This window comes from Anarrhichthys ocellatus, unplaced genomic scaffold (assembly GCF_004355925.1).
Source record: "Anarrhichthys ocellatus isolate YVR2014 unplaced genomic scaffold, GSC_Weel_1.0 scaffold37, whole genome shotgun sequence".
In the NCBI taxonomy this organism is placed as follows: Eukaryota; Metazoa; Chordata; class Actinopteri; order Perciformes; family Anarhichadidae; genus Anarrhichthys; species Anarrhichthys ocellatus.
The window spans coordinates 3,527,850-3,543,770 of NW_022280067.1; the positions used below are offsets into that span (position 1 = coordinate 3,527,850).

General features: G+C 44.8%; 1 protein-coding gene across 2 annotated transcripts in view; it reads left to right on the plus strand.

The window, feature by feature from the left end:
- fat4 (FAT atypical cadherin 4) overlaps window positions 1-14,794 on the plus strand; it is a 99,300-nt gene extending 84,506 nt beyond the window's left edge. For both annotated transcript variants that reach the window (XM_031867024.1, XM_031867025.1), the window contains 6 exons: window positions 3,378-3,463; window positions 4,384-4,563; window positions 5,043-5,167; window positions 6,521-6,738; window positions 9,498-9,759; window positions 11,714-14,794. In XM_031867024.1, the coding sequence (XP_031722884.1) occupies window positions 3,378-3,463; window positions 4,384-4,563; window positions 5,043-5,167; window positions 6,521-6,738; window positions 9,498-9,759; window positions 11,714-13,620 (2,778 nt within the window). In that variant the 3' untranslated portion in view covers window positions 13,621-14,794. The remainder of the gene's footprint in view (window positions 1-3,377; window positions 3,464-4,383; window positions 4,564-5,042; window positions 5,168-6,520; window positions 6,739-9,497; window positions 9,760-11,713) is intronic.
- The last annotated feature ends 1,127 nt before the right edge of the window (window positions 14,795-15,921 follow it).

A 15,921-nucleotide genomic window follows, 5' to 3' on the forward strand; every position in this document is an offset into this window, starting at 1 on the left:
TTTATGGCTTGGGCTTTTATAGCTGGAACCTGCATCCAAATGTGGCCTTATATTCTTTTTTGCACCATCAGACGATAGTTAAACCCCTGAAACCACGGGTAGCTCAGCTTATGGTTTTCACGGTTTGTAATTATACTTTATTGCTCATTGTGATTTACAATACGAGGATCCAAAATGGCTCTGAATGTTGACACTCTGTCTCCTGTCCTCTGAATGAGAGGCTTCTCTCTGCCAGCAATGCAGTGGCAAGGAAAGAGTTGGAAAAAAATCCGACCAGGCCCTGTCAATGCTTCTATAATGTAGCTCTCCTGCTGGACTTCAAATCTGTCATTTCCCACCGTGCGCTGAGAGTTTCATAGGAAGCTGGTAAAATCGTTAAATTGTCAGTTTTGAGATGGTGCAGAGTGACGGGATGGAAAGGAATACAGCACACGTCGAGACCTGTGATTCTGTCCGCATCTTGTGCCGAGCGAGTATTACGCAGAGGCGGTCGTATAACGGCTCTCGAAGAATGAGACAGAAATATAAAGTGAACCCGAACACTATGTTTGCAGAAGGTGCTGTGGGTCATTTCGGTGGTCAGGCTCAAGGTCTGTTTCCTTCTGCCTCCTGGATTCTGAGCCGATGTCAAAAGCAGACAGAAACCACGGACACGGTCGCGCACTGCTTCATCTCGAAGGCTCCAAGTACTCAGAGGGAGCAGAGAGTTCACAGATTCTGTTACAGTCGTAATTATACGTCATCGTCCAAAACCGTTTAATCATCAAATTTGTTTGACAGTATGTCTCGGCACAGTGAGTTTCACAACAGGAGCTCATGTTAGGGTCAGAACAAAATAGCAGTTTGCCAATGTATCGAATAAGAAATGTGTTGAGTGTGTAGGCTGATATGCATGACATTATCACAGGTTTCAGTTGTGCTGTTTGAACCTGCATTCATTGATTTATTCTTTGTTGGTCATGCACTCGGGAGGAGTGCAACAAGCTGTAAGCACAACATTGATTGGGGGAAAATATCTGTGAGCCCTAAAAACCAAAATAATGAGCTGAAAGACGTAAGAAAAGGGACCCCTTTCACATGATACATACTCATTTAATCCATTGTTGATATATATATCAGTGCGGCCAGCTCTTTTTAAATGAAAGTAGATAGCATTAGTTTCAAAAGTTGCTAAAAGTCACCAGTTTAGCGGTAGTGTCGGTTGACTGAAAGCACAAGGAGAGGCAGAATGTGGGAGCAGTGCAGTTGTTGTCTTTTAATGGGTACATTCAGTGTTTTCTCACTGTTCATCACATCCGTTGGTCAATAGTTCCCCATGAAAACTGTCAAAGCTACATCTGTGGATTATCCTGAGCGGCTGAGATGTCATTTTTGCTTTGATCATAACTAATACGCCTTTGATTAGCAGAATTATTTGTCCTAGAAACAAGCAGAAAACCTTGATTCAGTGTCCGCACCACAACAAAGAGCAATGCTCCCTCCATTATATTAGTCACGGGGAAAACAATGATCTCCAGAGGCGCTTCCTTCACATTTCCTTCGATGATAGCCAAGCACAAAAAAAAAATCTTTTTGTGTTACATTCGGTTTTAATTTCCATGGGGGGTTTCTTGAGATGCATATATTCTCCACCACAGTGTGAGGCCCTGGACAGTGAGAACAGTGTGTTCAAGTCGTGGCTGTAGCGCCTTTGATCACAGGGAAAAACGTTAATGAAACATTCATGTGGTCCTGAATCTCTTTATGGCTCTTCAGAGAGTCACGAATGTGTTCGAGACAAGCGAGTCCTGTTGTTCCTCGCCTCGTTGTGTGTTTTACGTCTATGTTAGTGTCCGTGTGTCGGACTCAAGCGTGCTGTGAGCGAGAGTGTGTGTGCGAGTGTGTGCGCGCCTGATGGGGTCGTGCTCTCCTGGGTGATTTGTGTAGGAGATCCAGGCCTAGTGTGGTCCGTGTTTACTTAAGATCCAGGAGAGGTGGAGCGTGATTGCCCCGGTTTTTCAACACTTTCACACACTTTTCCGGACATTTTGCTCACCAGCCCATTTCATTTCTTCCTGGTAGGGTCATTTCCTCTCAGAGCACCGCGAGAGAGAGAGAGAGAGCAAGAGAATAACCCACATCTGGACAAAAGCTTTAGTACCATTAATGGGAAATAGGAAATGTTTCACTGTAATGTATGGCTTTTTTTCATGCCACTCGCCCGTCAACCGGCGTAATGAATTGATGAAAAATAATTGGCCTACATGCCATTTGGTGGACAAAGCTTACATTAACAACAGGGCCGAAATACTCTGGGAGAAATAAATGTAGCGGTTGAAGTGACCCACAATGGGTTAAACCAGAACCCTGGAGCGAAAGTTATGCTGCAGTGCATAAGAAGATATTTAGTCTGGCACACTTGCATGGGTTCCAGTGATAAAGATGTGAACACAATCAAATTATATTTAGGCAAAAAATCATGTTGCAAATAAGATCCCTTTGAATATTTTGATATCAAATCCTCCTTCGCTTTCATAAAACCTCAAACCGGTTCTCCCCTAGGTTCACACTGTTACGTCAGCGCTGTTGCCGTTGTTTGCATCGTTAGCGCTGTCAGCACCGTTAGCTGCTAGCCGCCGGCTGAGCCGTCGCCATGTTGAGAGCCCTGTGGAGGCAACATCTCTGAATTATGTATAGAGAACTTTTTAAAGGAATAGCTCAACATTTTGGGAAATACCACTCTCTTGTCTCTACGGAAAATGTGAAGCTAGCACCAGCTAACTTAGCTTAGCACAAAGACTGGAAACAGGGGGAAACAGCTAGCAGGGCGGTGTCTGACGCTAACAAATTCCACGTACCAGCACTGTTATCTATGTTTTTCTTGTTCTTTGCTTTGATTAATGAACAGGCATGTATATGTTCTACATTATTCCTTAAAATGGGGTTTCACCGACTGTATAATTGTTTTGATCCATTTTTGTCTATTTAACTACCTCACCTAGATTGCCATAGAGTAGCCCTGCTAGGCTAGTTAGCTAGTTAGTAGTGAAAGAGCAACTCCACCATAAGTCTACTTTTCCAAAGAGCTTATTCGGCTCCACCCACAGACTTTGACTTAAACTAAAACTCAAGTTAGCTGAGCGACATCTGGAAGAGAACAGTTTGTATTGAACCAGCACAAGTGACACACTCACTCACACATGGCACTGATTATAAAGAAAGTAAACAGACCGACTACAACCTTCAACTACGTCAACCACAGACTACCAGAAATTGTTGTTTAAAGATGTTGTGTCAAAAGGTCAATAATTGACTGAGGCAGTGTGACTTCACAGCTGTTGTCTTTAAGACAATCACACGTAACATGCGTGTGTGTGTGTGTTTCTGTAATATTTTAGGCTGCATCCCTGACTGTGGACCTGTGTGGTGATGACCAGGAACCAGGCTACTGCGCCGTGAGCAATGTGGCAGTGCACACTGACTGGTAAGACAAATCACACACTGAAATTACACAGATGTTCTGTCTCTATGATCCAACTGTATACATTAAAATAGGGTTGACAGTTTCAGGTCCAAGGTTTGAAAAACTCAACACATGATGACATTTTCCGTGTTTGGCTAAAAAGTGGAAAGTATTACAGAACCAATAGTTTTTCTGCACCTTGTGGGAACATATGAGCAGATTTTGAACTCCTTGTCACTGGTTGCATTTCTTTCTTGTTTTAATTGAATATTGGGCTTCGGTCTGACAATAGGGTTTTTTTTCGTCAGATATGTTCATCCACACCATGTGTTTGTTGAGTTTGGCTCTGTCAAAGAGGTTAATTCTGCTCCGAAAGCTGAGCTAAGACTGCAGAATACAACACAGCTCTATTTTATTACTTCTTCACTGTGAAAGTATCTGGATGAAAGCGAATCACAAAACAAGTAAAAATGTAATCCTCGTACATTTCTGTGCACTGATGATACAAAAAGTTACTCAAGATCAAAATGAAGCCATCTGTTGTAAATATGCAATATATCATGTAAACGTTCATCGAATAACTGGGTCACCATTGGGTTTACACACCGCTCTGAGCCAGGCCTTGTGGGGTGAACATTTGACACTGTACATGATGTGTGTGTGTGTGTGTGTGTGTGTGTGTGTGTGTTTGTGTGTGTGTGTGTGTGTGAGAGAGAGCAGAAGGTTTATTTTGTGAGGGTCTCGGGACCCTGTTGTTGTGAAACTCGATGACCCGCAGTGTCTTTCTGTATAAGTGTGTGTGTGCGTGTGCATGCATACTTGAATGCATTTATAAGCTTTTTCTGATTTCTGTTCATATGCACTTTTGTGTCTGCGTACATTTAAGTCTTTGTGTGCTTGTGTTCATGTGTTCATGTGTGTGTGTGTGTGTGTGTGTGCAGGATCCTGGACGTGCAGCCCAACAGGCTCTCGGTTGGAGGCGTCAGGTCAATAGAACCCGTCCTTCATCGGCGCGGTCAGGTCGCCACCCACGACTTTGTCGGCTGCATCATGGAGTTCGCCGTCAACGGCCGCCCGCTGGAGCCCAGTCAGGCGCTGGCATCGCGTGGCATCCTTGACAGGTCCGCATACCCAACCCCCCCCCGCACCCACCCACCCACCCTTTTACTCCCGCTTTCACCCTCTCTCCATCATCTCCCTCTTCTTCCCATCTGTCCGTCTTCTCTAACCTTCTCGACTCTCGCTGTGGGACATCTGTTCACACTCCCAAACCCTCTCGAGAGTTTTTAAAAAGATGTGTTTTTTTTAGGTTTTTTTTTTATACAAATGGCCGATTTTTTGACGGGGGAAACCAATTGCAGAATTCCGGAGATTTCTTTTTCTTTTCTGTCCTGCTGGTGAATAGTGAGGCGAGAACAGATCTTTTAATATGCTAATCCTCTTGGGGTTCTTTATGAGTTTTTTTTGTATCGCAGTACGGGAGAGAGAAATCACGGCTCATCTGCCCCCCTTTTTTATTCCTTCTTTTTTTCGGCGGACCCCCCCCCGGCTGTGCGGCTGACTTGTCAAACTGACGTTGTGTTTGTCATCGTGTCTGTAGATGTCCGAGACTGGAAGGAGCCTGCACCGCCAGCCCCTGCAGACACGGGGGCACCTGCTTGGACCACTGGTCTTGGCAGCAGTGCCAGTGCGTGGATGGCTTCACCGGAAAATTCTGTGAGAAATGTAAGTATATGCCTTTTGAAGTTTTATTGCTGAGGCTGCACTCATTAAGGAATATTGTATCATGATTATTTATGATTCTTCCTTCCTCGAACGATGAGTCATTGAACTGCACTGCGTAGCTTAACACGAGCCACATAAATGCGTTTTAATTTAAAGCATTTGTGTGTTTAATGATATTAATACTCAAAATCAGAGAACTTAAACAGACTGAGAGACACTGAGGCAAACAGAAACCGCCAGAAACATGTAGCTACTGTGTAAGTAAGCAATGTTACCAATAATCAATACCACATTTATTTTGAAAAGTTCATATTGTTACTGGTAACAAACACAGTTTGTAGCTTGAGAGGTCTGCACTTGGTTTCTCTATGTTTGCCGTCGGGATTGATCTTGTGGGAAATGTGCTGGTTTGCTTTATGGCACAAAACAGGATCACAGCACTTTTCCTCTTATAAAAATGGAGCGTGCTCTCATGTGTTTCTTCTTCAGCAAGAGAAAAATAAACATGGTGCCAGGGAGTTCAGGGAATGACGAGTAGGAACATCCTCTTCACAGAAGGAAGAAATGAGGTTTATGAGAAGATTTTGAGACATAATACCGGTGGTGTGACTTAGACGCTGCCATTCATCCTGGTCTTGTGGTTACAGAATCAATTTGACCCATCAGTCAGTCTCGTAGCGAAGTGACTTGGTGCGTTCTGCACAAACACAAAACATAGTTTTAATGGAAAGCATTATAAGCCACAAACATTGAAATTCCACCGACTGTTTGACGGCGTTACCGACACAACTGTCTGTATAAATCTAATTTTGAAGGGAAATGTCAAAAAACTTATTTGTATTTTGTTTTCATTATATTTTTAATAGCAACATATTTTGTACTTGTTCGGATTAATCTAATTGTATGTGAACTGAAAGTGAAACTGAAATTCTGGATCGACACATAACAACAGTGCCTCTACATTATAGAATTGTAGCTTTAGAATATTGGCAAAGTTTAGGGTTTTTATAGCTAATAAGCATTTAATAAATCCACACCATTACATCAATGCTTGGGGATTACATTTACATGTCAGGTGCTTAGATGAAGCTCTGAAGAGAGTATACTTTTGGTGTCAGTGTCTTGCTCAAAGGCACACAGGCTTGACCTTCATCTTTCACTTATGACAAGGTATTTGAAACCACGAGTGAGAATGTAAGGAGCAATTAGTGGTTATGGCAGCGGGATTAGGAAAATCATTTGGGCCTGAGTGTCCGCCAGCTCCGGAGTGGAAATATCAGTTTTTTACAGCCGCCTGTGAAACTTGCGTGAAGTCGGACAGGATTGAGGATGTTCTCTGTCCTACTCCCACAGACATGACAGAAGACACTGCCCTGTCCCTGGACGGTACCGGCCGTCTGGACTACTCCCTGAAGCAGGGCCCTAAACGCGACGTCCTCCTGAGGCGGTCACTGCAGGGCGGGACCTCTGACCCCGCCGGTCCCAGCAGCCTGGAAGTCAAGTTCAGGACACGCAGCAAGACCGGCACGCTGCTGCATGTGCAGGAGAGCAGCAACTACACCACTGTTAAGGTGAGAGAGAGGAAGTGTACCCTGACATGTGGCAGTATGAACATTACACAGACTGCACTGCACTATAATGGCTCATATGGTAAATTCGTCATAATGTATGTTCCAATTCTCCCAAATACTTTCTAATCTTTACAGAAATACAGCTTTCTCTCTCTCTCTCATGCATTGTTTAGTAATTCAGACCTCTAAATAATGAAGCGCAGCACCTCAGGCCGTGGTTTCACAATAAGAGCCTTTCATGGAAGTGGTCATGGGAAGAAGTCTGGAGTTTGCATTATCAGCACACCACAGCAAATTATTATAGCCAACAGGAGCAGATCAAAGAATAGGAAGGCTTCCAACTAAAACAAATTAAAATACACTTCATCAAACTTTAAATAAAGTTCAGTCGAGGTAAGTGAAGGTCCTGCCCACTTCTACTTACTGTGTTTCTGCTGTTTGTCCTCTATAGTACTATAGTGTTTTTAATGTTGTGTGAAGCCAAAGACAATCTTTTTTAAGGCACTTAGTGTTATTTTTTAAAGTTACTGAACTAAAGTTTAATACATTGTATCACGTCAATGCCACACAACCTCCACCAATAACATCAAAATATACAGTACAACCATAATATTTCAATACAACAGTACATTTTAAAGTAAACGTTAGGTAACGTAACGTTAAGCAGAAAATAACTTGTAGCCTACAAGCCACACGAGTTTGCTAATGTTAGCTAGCTATGCTAATGTATTTAGCTAGCTATGCTAGTGTCTAACATTAACGTTAGCACAACAACAACAAGAAAAAAATGCTAAAAGATTTATGCAATCATTTCAGCTAAAGTTGACGCTAGCTCACGTTAGCATAATTATCAGTTCTTTGCTGTTTAATGTTTACCTAAGTTCATACAATTATTTGAAATATTATGGTTGTATTTTTCGTGTGGTCGTGGGGATTATTCAAACTGACGTAAAAAATGTCAGACGTCACTTTCTTATTAAACTTTTCAAATCTCCCTTAAACCTCTGTGGTCCAATGGAGAATCAGTTCAATGTATATAATGTGCAGTCAACTTTGCATCCAAATTCAATTTAATTTAAATGTCCCCACATACACATACGTACACATACGTACACATACCCATCCCATCACAAATTAAAAGCATGTTGTAGCAGAAGATTCTGCTACAACATGTGTTGCTACTCAGCTAATTGGCCCGCTAATTTTGCAGAGCAGCCATCGCTAGCGTGAGCATCAGCCACGAGCCGTACTCACTGACTCGAGAGGCTCATTAGCGAAGTCATAATTAGTTCATGATCGTGATTCATTTCCAGTCGGTGCCAACACACAAATCAGCTCATCCACTCGTTTGAGATGACAGAGCTGAGGTTCTGGAGTATGGCTGCCAGATGATTTGTTGTATCACAAAAAGCATTTCTAGTCGTGTGTGTGTGTGTGTGTGTGTGTGTGTGTGTGTGTGTGTGTGTGTGTGTGTGTGTGCAAACGTTACAGTAAGCTGACACCTAAAGGTCCCCTGAATGTTTGTATATGAGCGTGAACGTGATGGTGTACACACATACATGTTCTCAGCTCTGCTATCTTTGATTCTGAACTTTAGGTAAACTCAGCCACCTTCCTCTTTTTCTCCCCTCATCTTGTCCCCCCCCCCCACCCCTGACTGATCATTCGTCCTCTTCAATTTTCCTTTTTTATTTAGACCCCCTCTGCCCTCACCACCACCGACCCCTTCCCACTTCAGTATCAGACTTCCTCTCTTGTACGATTTTTGTTTTCCGGCTCCGAGCAGCTTGTGGTGCTCATCGAATCCCCATCTCAGCTTCTTAAACAGTCCGGAGAAGTATTATAAGTACCATGACGCCTAAAAGAGCAAAACAGCAGGGGAATACCCACAGTACAGTATATGTACACATGTTGAGTCTGAACTATATATACTGATGTATTCAAAAAAGAACCTTGTTTAAAGATGTTTAATAGATAAACTTCATGATTGGTTTTCCAGCTTTCGAGCAGTTTTCTTTGGCTTGAGGGACTTTCCGCTTTTCCCATTTTAAATCAATTCTTCTGGAAGCTACTTATCATTGCTGATTTTTTGGGGTCTTTGAAAAAGGGAGGAAAGCAGGATTACTTTTCCATCGAAGCGAGGAGTACGCATACTGTATGAGATTACCATACACGGTAAAAAGCCGCAAATTTGTTGTCCATGCCAAAGTGGGCTTGATTCATTTCTTTTAAAGACGTGCGCTGTCCTCTCGTTTCTGGAGGACCAGTGGGCGTTTGAACGAGAGTGTTCTGTCTCTGAATTTGTTCCTAGCAAGCTTCTGGTCATCATCTGGCTGAATAACATTAGCCACGCACAAGTCGGGAGAACATGATGGACTGCGGCGCGTCCCACAGGAGGAAGATTTACGAGCGGCGAGCTGCATTTTTGTTTTCGATCTCTGACCTCGACATCAGATCCTGAAAGCGGTGCAGTGTGGCGGTATAGTTTTTGTAGAGGCTGAGAGAAGACTTCCTCTCGTGGTTCATGATTGATGCTGACATGATAAACCGGTGCATTAATCTGAAAAAGCTGCCTTATTTTGCCTCTCTTTGTGCGGCTCTACTCAGAGAACATTAGAATTACAACAGCATGAAGATTCAGGGATCGGGCAGTTTATCGAGTATCTTATCCAGTCGGTCTACTCATCTCTTATCTATGATGTGCTGTTTAATGTGGATGCTAACATACAGACATATCTCTACTCTGTTCCTTGTCTCAGCTGAGGAATGGCAACATCCACTACATCTCAGATGCGGGCGTCGGGGGGAAGGTGGAGCGGACCGTGGGGGACGCGGTGCTGTCAGACGGCCTGTGGCACACGCTCCGGCTGGTCAAGAACGGCTCGGCCACGGTGCTCCTGGTAGACGGCAGCCACACGAGGGTCATCCAGCATGCCACCCAGGACTTTGGAGGTCTCAACGTCGTGACCTTTTCCCTGGGAGGGATCCCACCAGGACCTGCTCAGCAGAAAACTGCAGCAGGTGAGGCTCGACGGTGTAATTGTTCTGTGTTGGGATAATAAGTCATCAGATCAAGGCGTTTCTGTCCATAATTGAGTGCCGACAACCTTATTATATTGTAAGAAATGTCATCGACGAAACTGAGGTGTCACTGAGCAAGCCACTGCTCCTGACACAAAGATGTGATGACAGAGATTTTCCCAGGACATCAGGCCGTTTTTCTCAAACTCTGCTCCAGAAATCTGCACTTCAGCAGCTCTTACATACACCAAACTCTACAGTTTCATTCCTCTCTATACTCTGAAGGTTTTTACAGAGGGGTTTGTTCATATATCATTCATAGCCTGATTTATACAACATTTTATTCCTAAAAACATGCTGAATGGATTTTCTTATTGCTGTTGACATATTTTCTGATTTATGGAGCGATACAAAGAGAAATAAAAAAGAAGATATCAAGGAAAAAGATATCCAGATATCCTGTTCTGGAGATGTATGCAAATTAGCATTCATTTATTAAGATTATGCCTCATTTACATCTTTAATGATGTCATGGTGATATCTATTAGTGTGACCCTGTTCACCACAGTCTAAAGGAGCTGCCGGCTGCTCACCCTACTGGTAGAGCTTTATCAGATAGTGTCCCGTGATGATCTAAATACTGTCTCAGAGGCTTCTCTACTTTCAAGATACATACACTATATTTACGTGTATGTGTGTGACTGTACATATTTACGTGCTGTGTCAAGCACAAATGCTGAAGCTTTCAAAAATTGACGTTTGACAAAGAAAGTCGCCCCCTCTTTACCTACTGTAAATAACTAATGCAGCAGCACAAACCACTTAGATACTATAAGTGTGTGCACATGCACATCCTGTTCTTGTGTGTGACAGAGCGCTCCTTATGAATCCAGTACGAACCCTCTTCTTTTCCCCAAAATGAATTAATAGTCCGCTGCTCAAACTGCTGACCCTATTTGGTGGCCGTCCAACAAAACTCTGGCCGCTGCTTAGATTTACCTGCTATGAATTTTACATTACTTAAATAAATGTTTCTTTATCAGAGTATCATTTATGCACAGAATAACTAATATTGATTTAATTTGACTTTGTCTTGGAACCGCCTTTGAGGACTTTTGGTGTTTTTCGTCCTATTTCCACGGACTCTCATCTTCGTTTAGACTTAAATCACAGATCAGATGTCTTTGAGCATGAGCTGTTTGGGAAAGGTGAAAGAGGGGGTTTCCAGGGGGAGGTAATGCAACGCAGTAAATTTTAGAAATTTAAGGGGAGGGAAAACTAACCTAATACTATGCACTAATATGGTAAAAAATGAGCAAATTGAATTATTTGTGGACCTTTTTTACACAAGGACCGGGGCATAAATAAAGCAAGCATATTCAGATTTGTGGCAGGCTGCCTGTGAACCGACCTTTACCTCGATGTGCGTCTGTTGTGCACTCGCTTTTCAAGGTATAATGAAGAAAGCACAAATGGATTTAATCTGCACTGGGACGAATTCAATAAAAATCTATTTACATCGGTGAGGCAGTGCTGTTGGGCTACACACGAAGGAAAACACAGAATTAGACACAGACACATTCATTCAACCCAGATGTATGTCTTTAATCTACAATGGCTCTGACGATGGATTCCCTGTTTGAAAAATATTGAATCAAATCAAATTGGCCAGTGATTGATTTTTTTTTCTTTATTAATTATCTGAGGAGTTCACTTCTTGTTTTTGTCCTAATCTTGAACCAATTTCCCGTCTAAACAGAATATCTTTAGCTCTGATTATAGCTCCAAGTTCCTGTTATTTACAAGGAAGCAATCCAGCGTCGGCAGACATTTTGAAAATCAGTCTGGTGGCAATCGGAAATGATTCCCCTCCAGGCCGCCGTTATGTGCTTGTTAGCTGCTGATGGCTGCTTCTTGTTATCTGAACCAGTTTTTCTCTGCTGTTCATTTGCAGGGTTCGACGGCTGCTTGGCCTATGTGAAGTACAACGGGGAGAACCTGCCGTATACTGGAGAACACGGCCTCGTCACCTTAACGAAGACCAGTTCGTCCGTCAAGATCGGCTGCAGGGGTCCCAACCTGTGTGAGAGCAGCCCGTGCTGGGACGGCTTGATGTGCGTCAACCAGTGGTACACGTACCAGTGTGTCCCGCCAGGCGACTGCAGCTCGAATCCCTGCCAGAACCACGGCAGCTGTGTGCCGGACCCCCGCTCAGGTTTCACCTGCGTCTGCTCTGAGTTCTACACGGGCAAGAGTTGCGAGACCTTGGTGGCCTGTCTGGGCGTCCAGTGTCCTCAGGGCAATGTCTGCAAGTCGGCCAACAACGGTGGGTTTGTCTGCAGCCCAAGCCCCACGGCGGAGTCGATGGTCCTCCCCATCTGGGCGGTGCCCGCCATCGTTGGCAGCTGCGCCACTTTCCTCGCCTTGGTGGTGCTCAGCTTGATCCTGTGCAACCACTGCAAGGGCCGCAACAAGACCAAAGTGCCAAAGGAACCCAAGGAGAAGAAACCCAAGGAGAAGAAGAAGAAGAAGAAAAAGGGCAGCGAGAACGTAGCGTTCGATGACCCGGATAACATCCCGCCGTACGGAGATGACATGACGGTACGGAAACAACCAGAAGGGAACCCCAAACCGGACATCATTGAGAGGGAGAACCCTTATCTGATCTATGATGAAACAGACATCCCTCACAACAACGAGACCGTCCCCAGTGCTCCCTGCGCCCCCTGCAATGGCCCAGAGGCAGATATTGAACACTACGACATAGACAATGCCAGCAGCATCGCTCCCTCAGATGCAGACATCATCCAACACTACAAGCAGTTCCGTAGCCACACTCCCAAGTTCTCCATCCAGAGACACAGCCCGCTGGGCTTCGCCAGACAGTCCCCGTTACCCCTCGGAGCGACGAGCTACACCTACCAGCCTCAGTACACCCAAGCACTGAGGTCCACCCCGCTCAGCCACTCCCACTCAGCATGCCCGACCCCGAACCCTCTCTCCAGACACTCCCCAGCACCGTTCACCAAGCCGTCCTCCTTTTACCGAAACACTCCAACCAGAGAGCTCAACCTGGCTCGCCGCGAGGGCAGCCCGCTGGACCTGCACAACGACATGTGCCAGCCGCCACCCATGTTCAACTACGCCACCCGGCTGGGGAGGCGCAGCAAGAGTCCGCAGACCATGGCCGGCCACGGCCACGCATCCAGGCCGGGCAGTCGGCTCAAGCAGCCGATCGAGCAGATCCCCCTGGAGACGGGGCCTCCTGTGGGGCTGTCCATCGAGGAAGTGGAGCGGCTGAACACGCCGCGCCCACGCAACCCCAGCATCTGCAGCGCTGACCACGGGCGCTCCAGCTCGGAGGAGGACTGCCGCAGGCCGCTGTCAAGGGTCCGCAACCCCGCTGATGGCATCCCGGCCCCAGAGTCCTCTTCAGAGAGTGACTCGCACGACTCTTTCACCTGCTCGGAGATGGAGTACGACCGGGACAAGCCGGTGTCTTACAGCTCCAGAGTTCCCAAGCTCTCGCAGGTCAACGAGTCAGACGCCGACGACGAGGACTATGGCGGGAGGCTCAAGCAGAGGCGGTACTCGAGTCGGAGGGCGGAAGGAGGGCCTGGCATTCCCCAGATGCACCCTACTGAGCAGCACTACACCCTGCCCCACAAAATGGGCCAGCAGCCTGGGGGCTTCAACTGGGACAATCTGTTGAACTGGGGTCCCGGCTTCGGACATTATGTAGATGTGTTCAAGGACTTAGCCTTGCTCCCTGAGAACGCGGCAGCAAATGACATTGAAATGAACAGTGGGGATGGCTCGGTGACCATTCTAAACGAAGGAGAAGCCGAGCAATATGTATGAGACTATTTATTACAACGTTGTGGAAAATGGTGATGTTCTCCATTTGAACAAAACAAAAAAATGAAGACTGTATATTTCAAGAGAACATTGGACTACATGTTTTTGTTTTTATTCGAAATTAAAAGACGACTTTTAATGCAGTAAGGCAGACAAATGGCACCTGTAACGTGACAGACTTTGTCATTAGCCACCTTGGAATAGTTTACCAGTCTTTTCTAGGTCCAAAGTCAACTGCACAATCGTGCATTCATCTCTCCGAGGCCTCATTACAACATATCCAATGACACTGAGCAGCTCAAAAAAAAAAGAGAAAAAAGATAAATCCATGTCTGAATTTAATTTAGTGACTGCAAAGCTCCATTCCTGTTATCTTGATCAAACATTTCTGTTTTCTATTACCAGCACTGCCTCTCCTTTCCTCACAAAACTTCTGTCGCATTCACAGCTGAGAGATAAGACGGTAGACAGCATTAACACTCACGTGAAGACCAATAAAGGAAACTCCCGGTCTCCGTCTTCTTAGGGGTCAATTTTTAATTTACTTAAAAGGAAGCATGTGTGTTTGATCTGACTGCACCTGCAGGTGACGGGACGCGGCCCCTCGGCGTGGAAGTTAGCGCGCTGCTTTGCTCGCACGGTACGGTCCGACCCCACCGCCGATGTCGTGATCCCTTTTCTCCATGTCTTTGCCCTTGTGGTGGTTTTTGTTCACAGAAGACTGGCTAAACACTCCAAGAGTGAGGATTAATCATGTCCCCTGCCTTACAGACATTTGAGGATTTCAGTACGGGGGGGGGGGTTTAGTGTAATGTGCGTTTTCTGACCAGCCAAGCGTTTAATGATGTATGGATCCTATAAACATGTCCCCAACTAAAACACTATGAACTTGTGTACATTTTTTTTTTTTAATTCATGAGAAGTCATGGAGTCATTTGTTGTTGGTGTCTTTGTCCATTATTTTGACATGTATGGTTTCTACATTTTTGTACTGTTTAATAACTTAAATTACTTAAGCTGTGTTTTTATGGATATTTTCATATGCTGAAATGTATGTTCTTACTTTCGGGGAAAGTAAGATTGAAGACTTATTTTTTACATTTGTTACGTATGTAACATCAGTATTTTCCACTTTTGATAAAACTATAACATGCTGTATGCTTTGTACCTGTAAAAAGCCAATAACAGAATAAAAAAAAGTATTTATTTAAAAAGCTGCTGCTTTAGGAACTTCTTTCTTTCCTGCAGATGTAAGCAACTGATTTAGATGCATGTGAGCGTTGGCAGTTTTTTTTCAAATGGTCACCTGCGAGCTGAAATCATTGGGGTGGTGAGGTATTTTCATGTTCAAGGCTCACTCTGTGCAGTCTTTAAATGTAACTGGGTCTGAACAAAACATTTAAAAAGGCATCTCAGGACCCGAATGAAACTGAGCCACCTCGCTAGCGGCCAAGCAAAACATCAAGCGGACTCCGCGACGCAAGGCCCAATATTGCTTTCAACAATTATTTACATCTGGCTTATTGAGCAGAACTGCTTTTTTTTTTTTGCAACATGCTTATCTTCTCTGTCATCGAAGGGGAGAGAGGCCACGAGAGAAAACGCAGGGAGCCATGAACTCAGCGCAGAGTGACAGCCTCAGATCTGGGTAAATTACCACGGGCCCTCGGTCCCGCAGAGCGCTCTGTTGACAAAAGGCTGTACCACGCTGATGCCGAGATAATAATAACACTAACAATGATAACGAGAGTGTGGGTGGGTGGTGGGGCGAGTAAATAGGAGATGGATTCAAATAAACCCTCACAGCATCTCCCCCCCCTCCACACCTCCTCCCTATAGGTGAGCAGGAGCAGCTTGTATACACAGAGGGCACATTGTTCTACAGTATGGTGGGATGTAAAACACTCACGAGGACTGACATGAATCTGTCTTCCATGACTTTCTTTTGCAGGCAGGGTGGTGTTTCTTTTTTTCCCTCCACAAGTGCTGTTTTTGGATATTATCCAGATGGCTGCTGGACTTTGCAGAATGGCAGAGGAGCTTATGATGTGTTTAAGGATTAATTGCAGTATTTATCCTGAGTGAGAACATTGCACGTTACATTACAGGACATGGACCCCTCAGAAAAAATACAGCGTGTGTTATCCCTGTCGACTCAAATGGTGCTATTTCATCGAGCGGCGAGCTATTTGTGCGAGTAATGACTCAAGAAACATGCTCAACCACACGTCTCGCAGCAAAGTAATCGTGTGTGCTTCAAAGAAATTCGAGAAGATCAGATTTGAACAAATTGTGGTACCAACA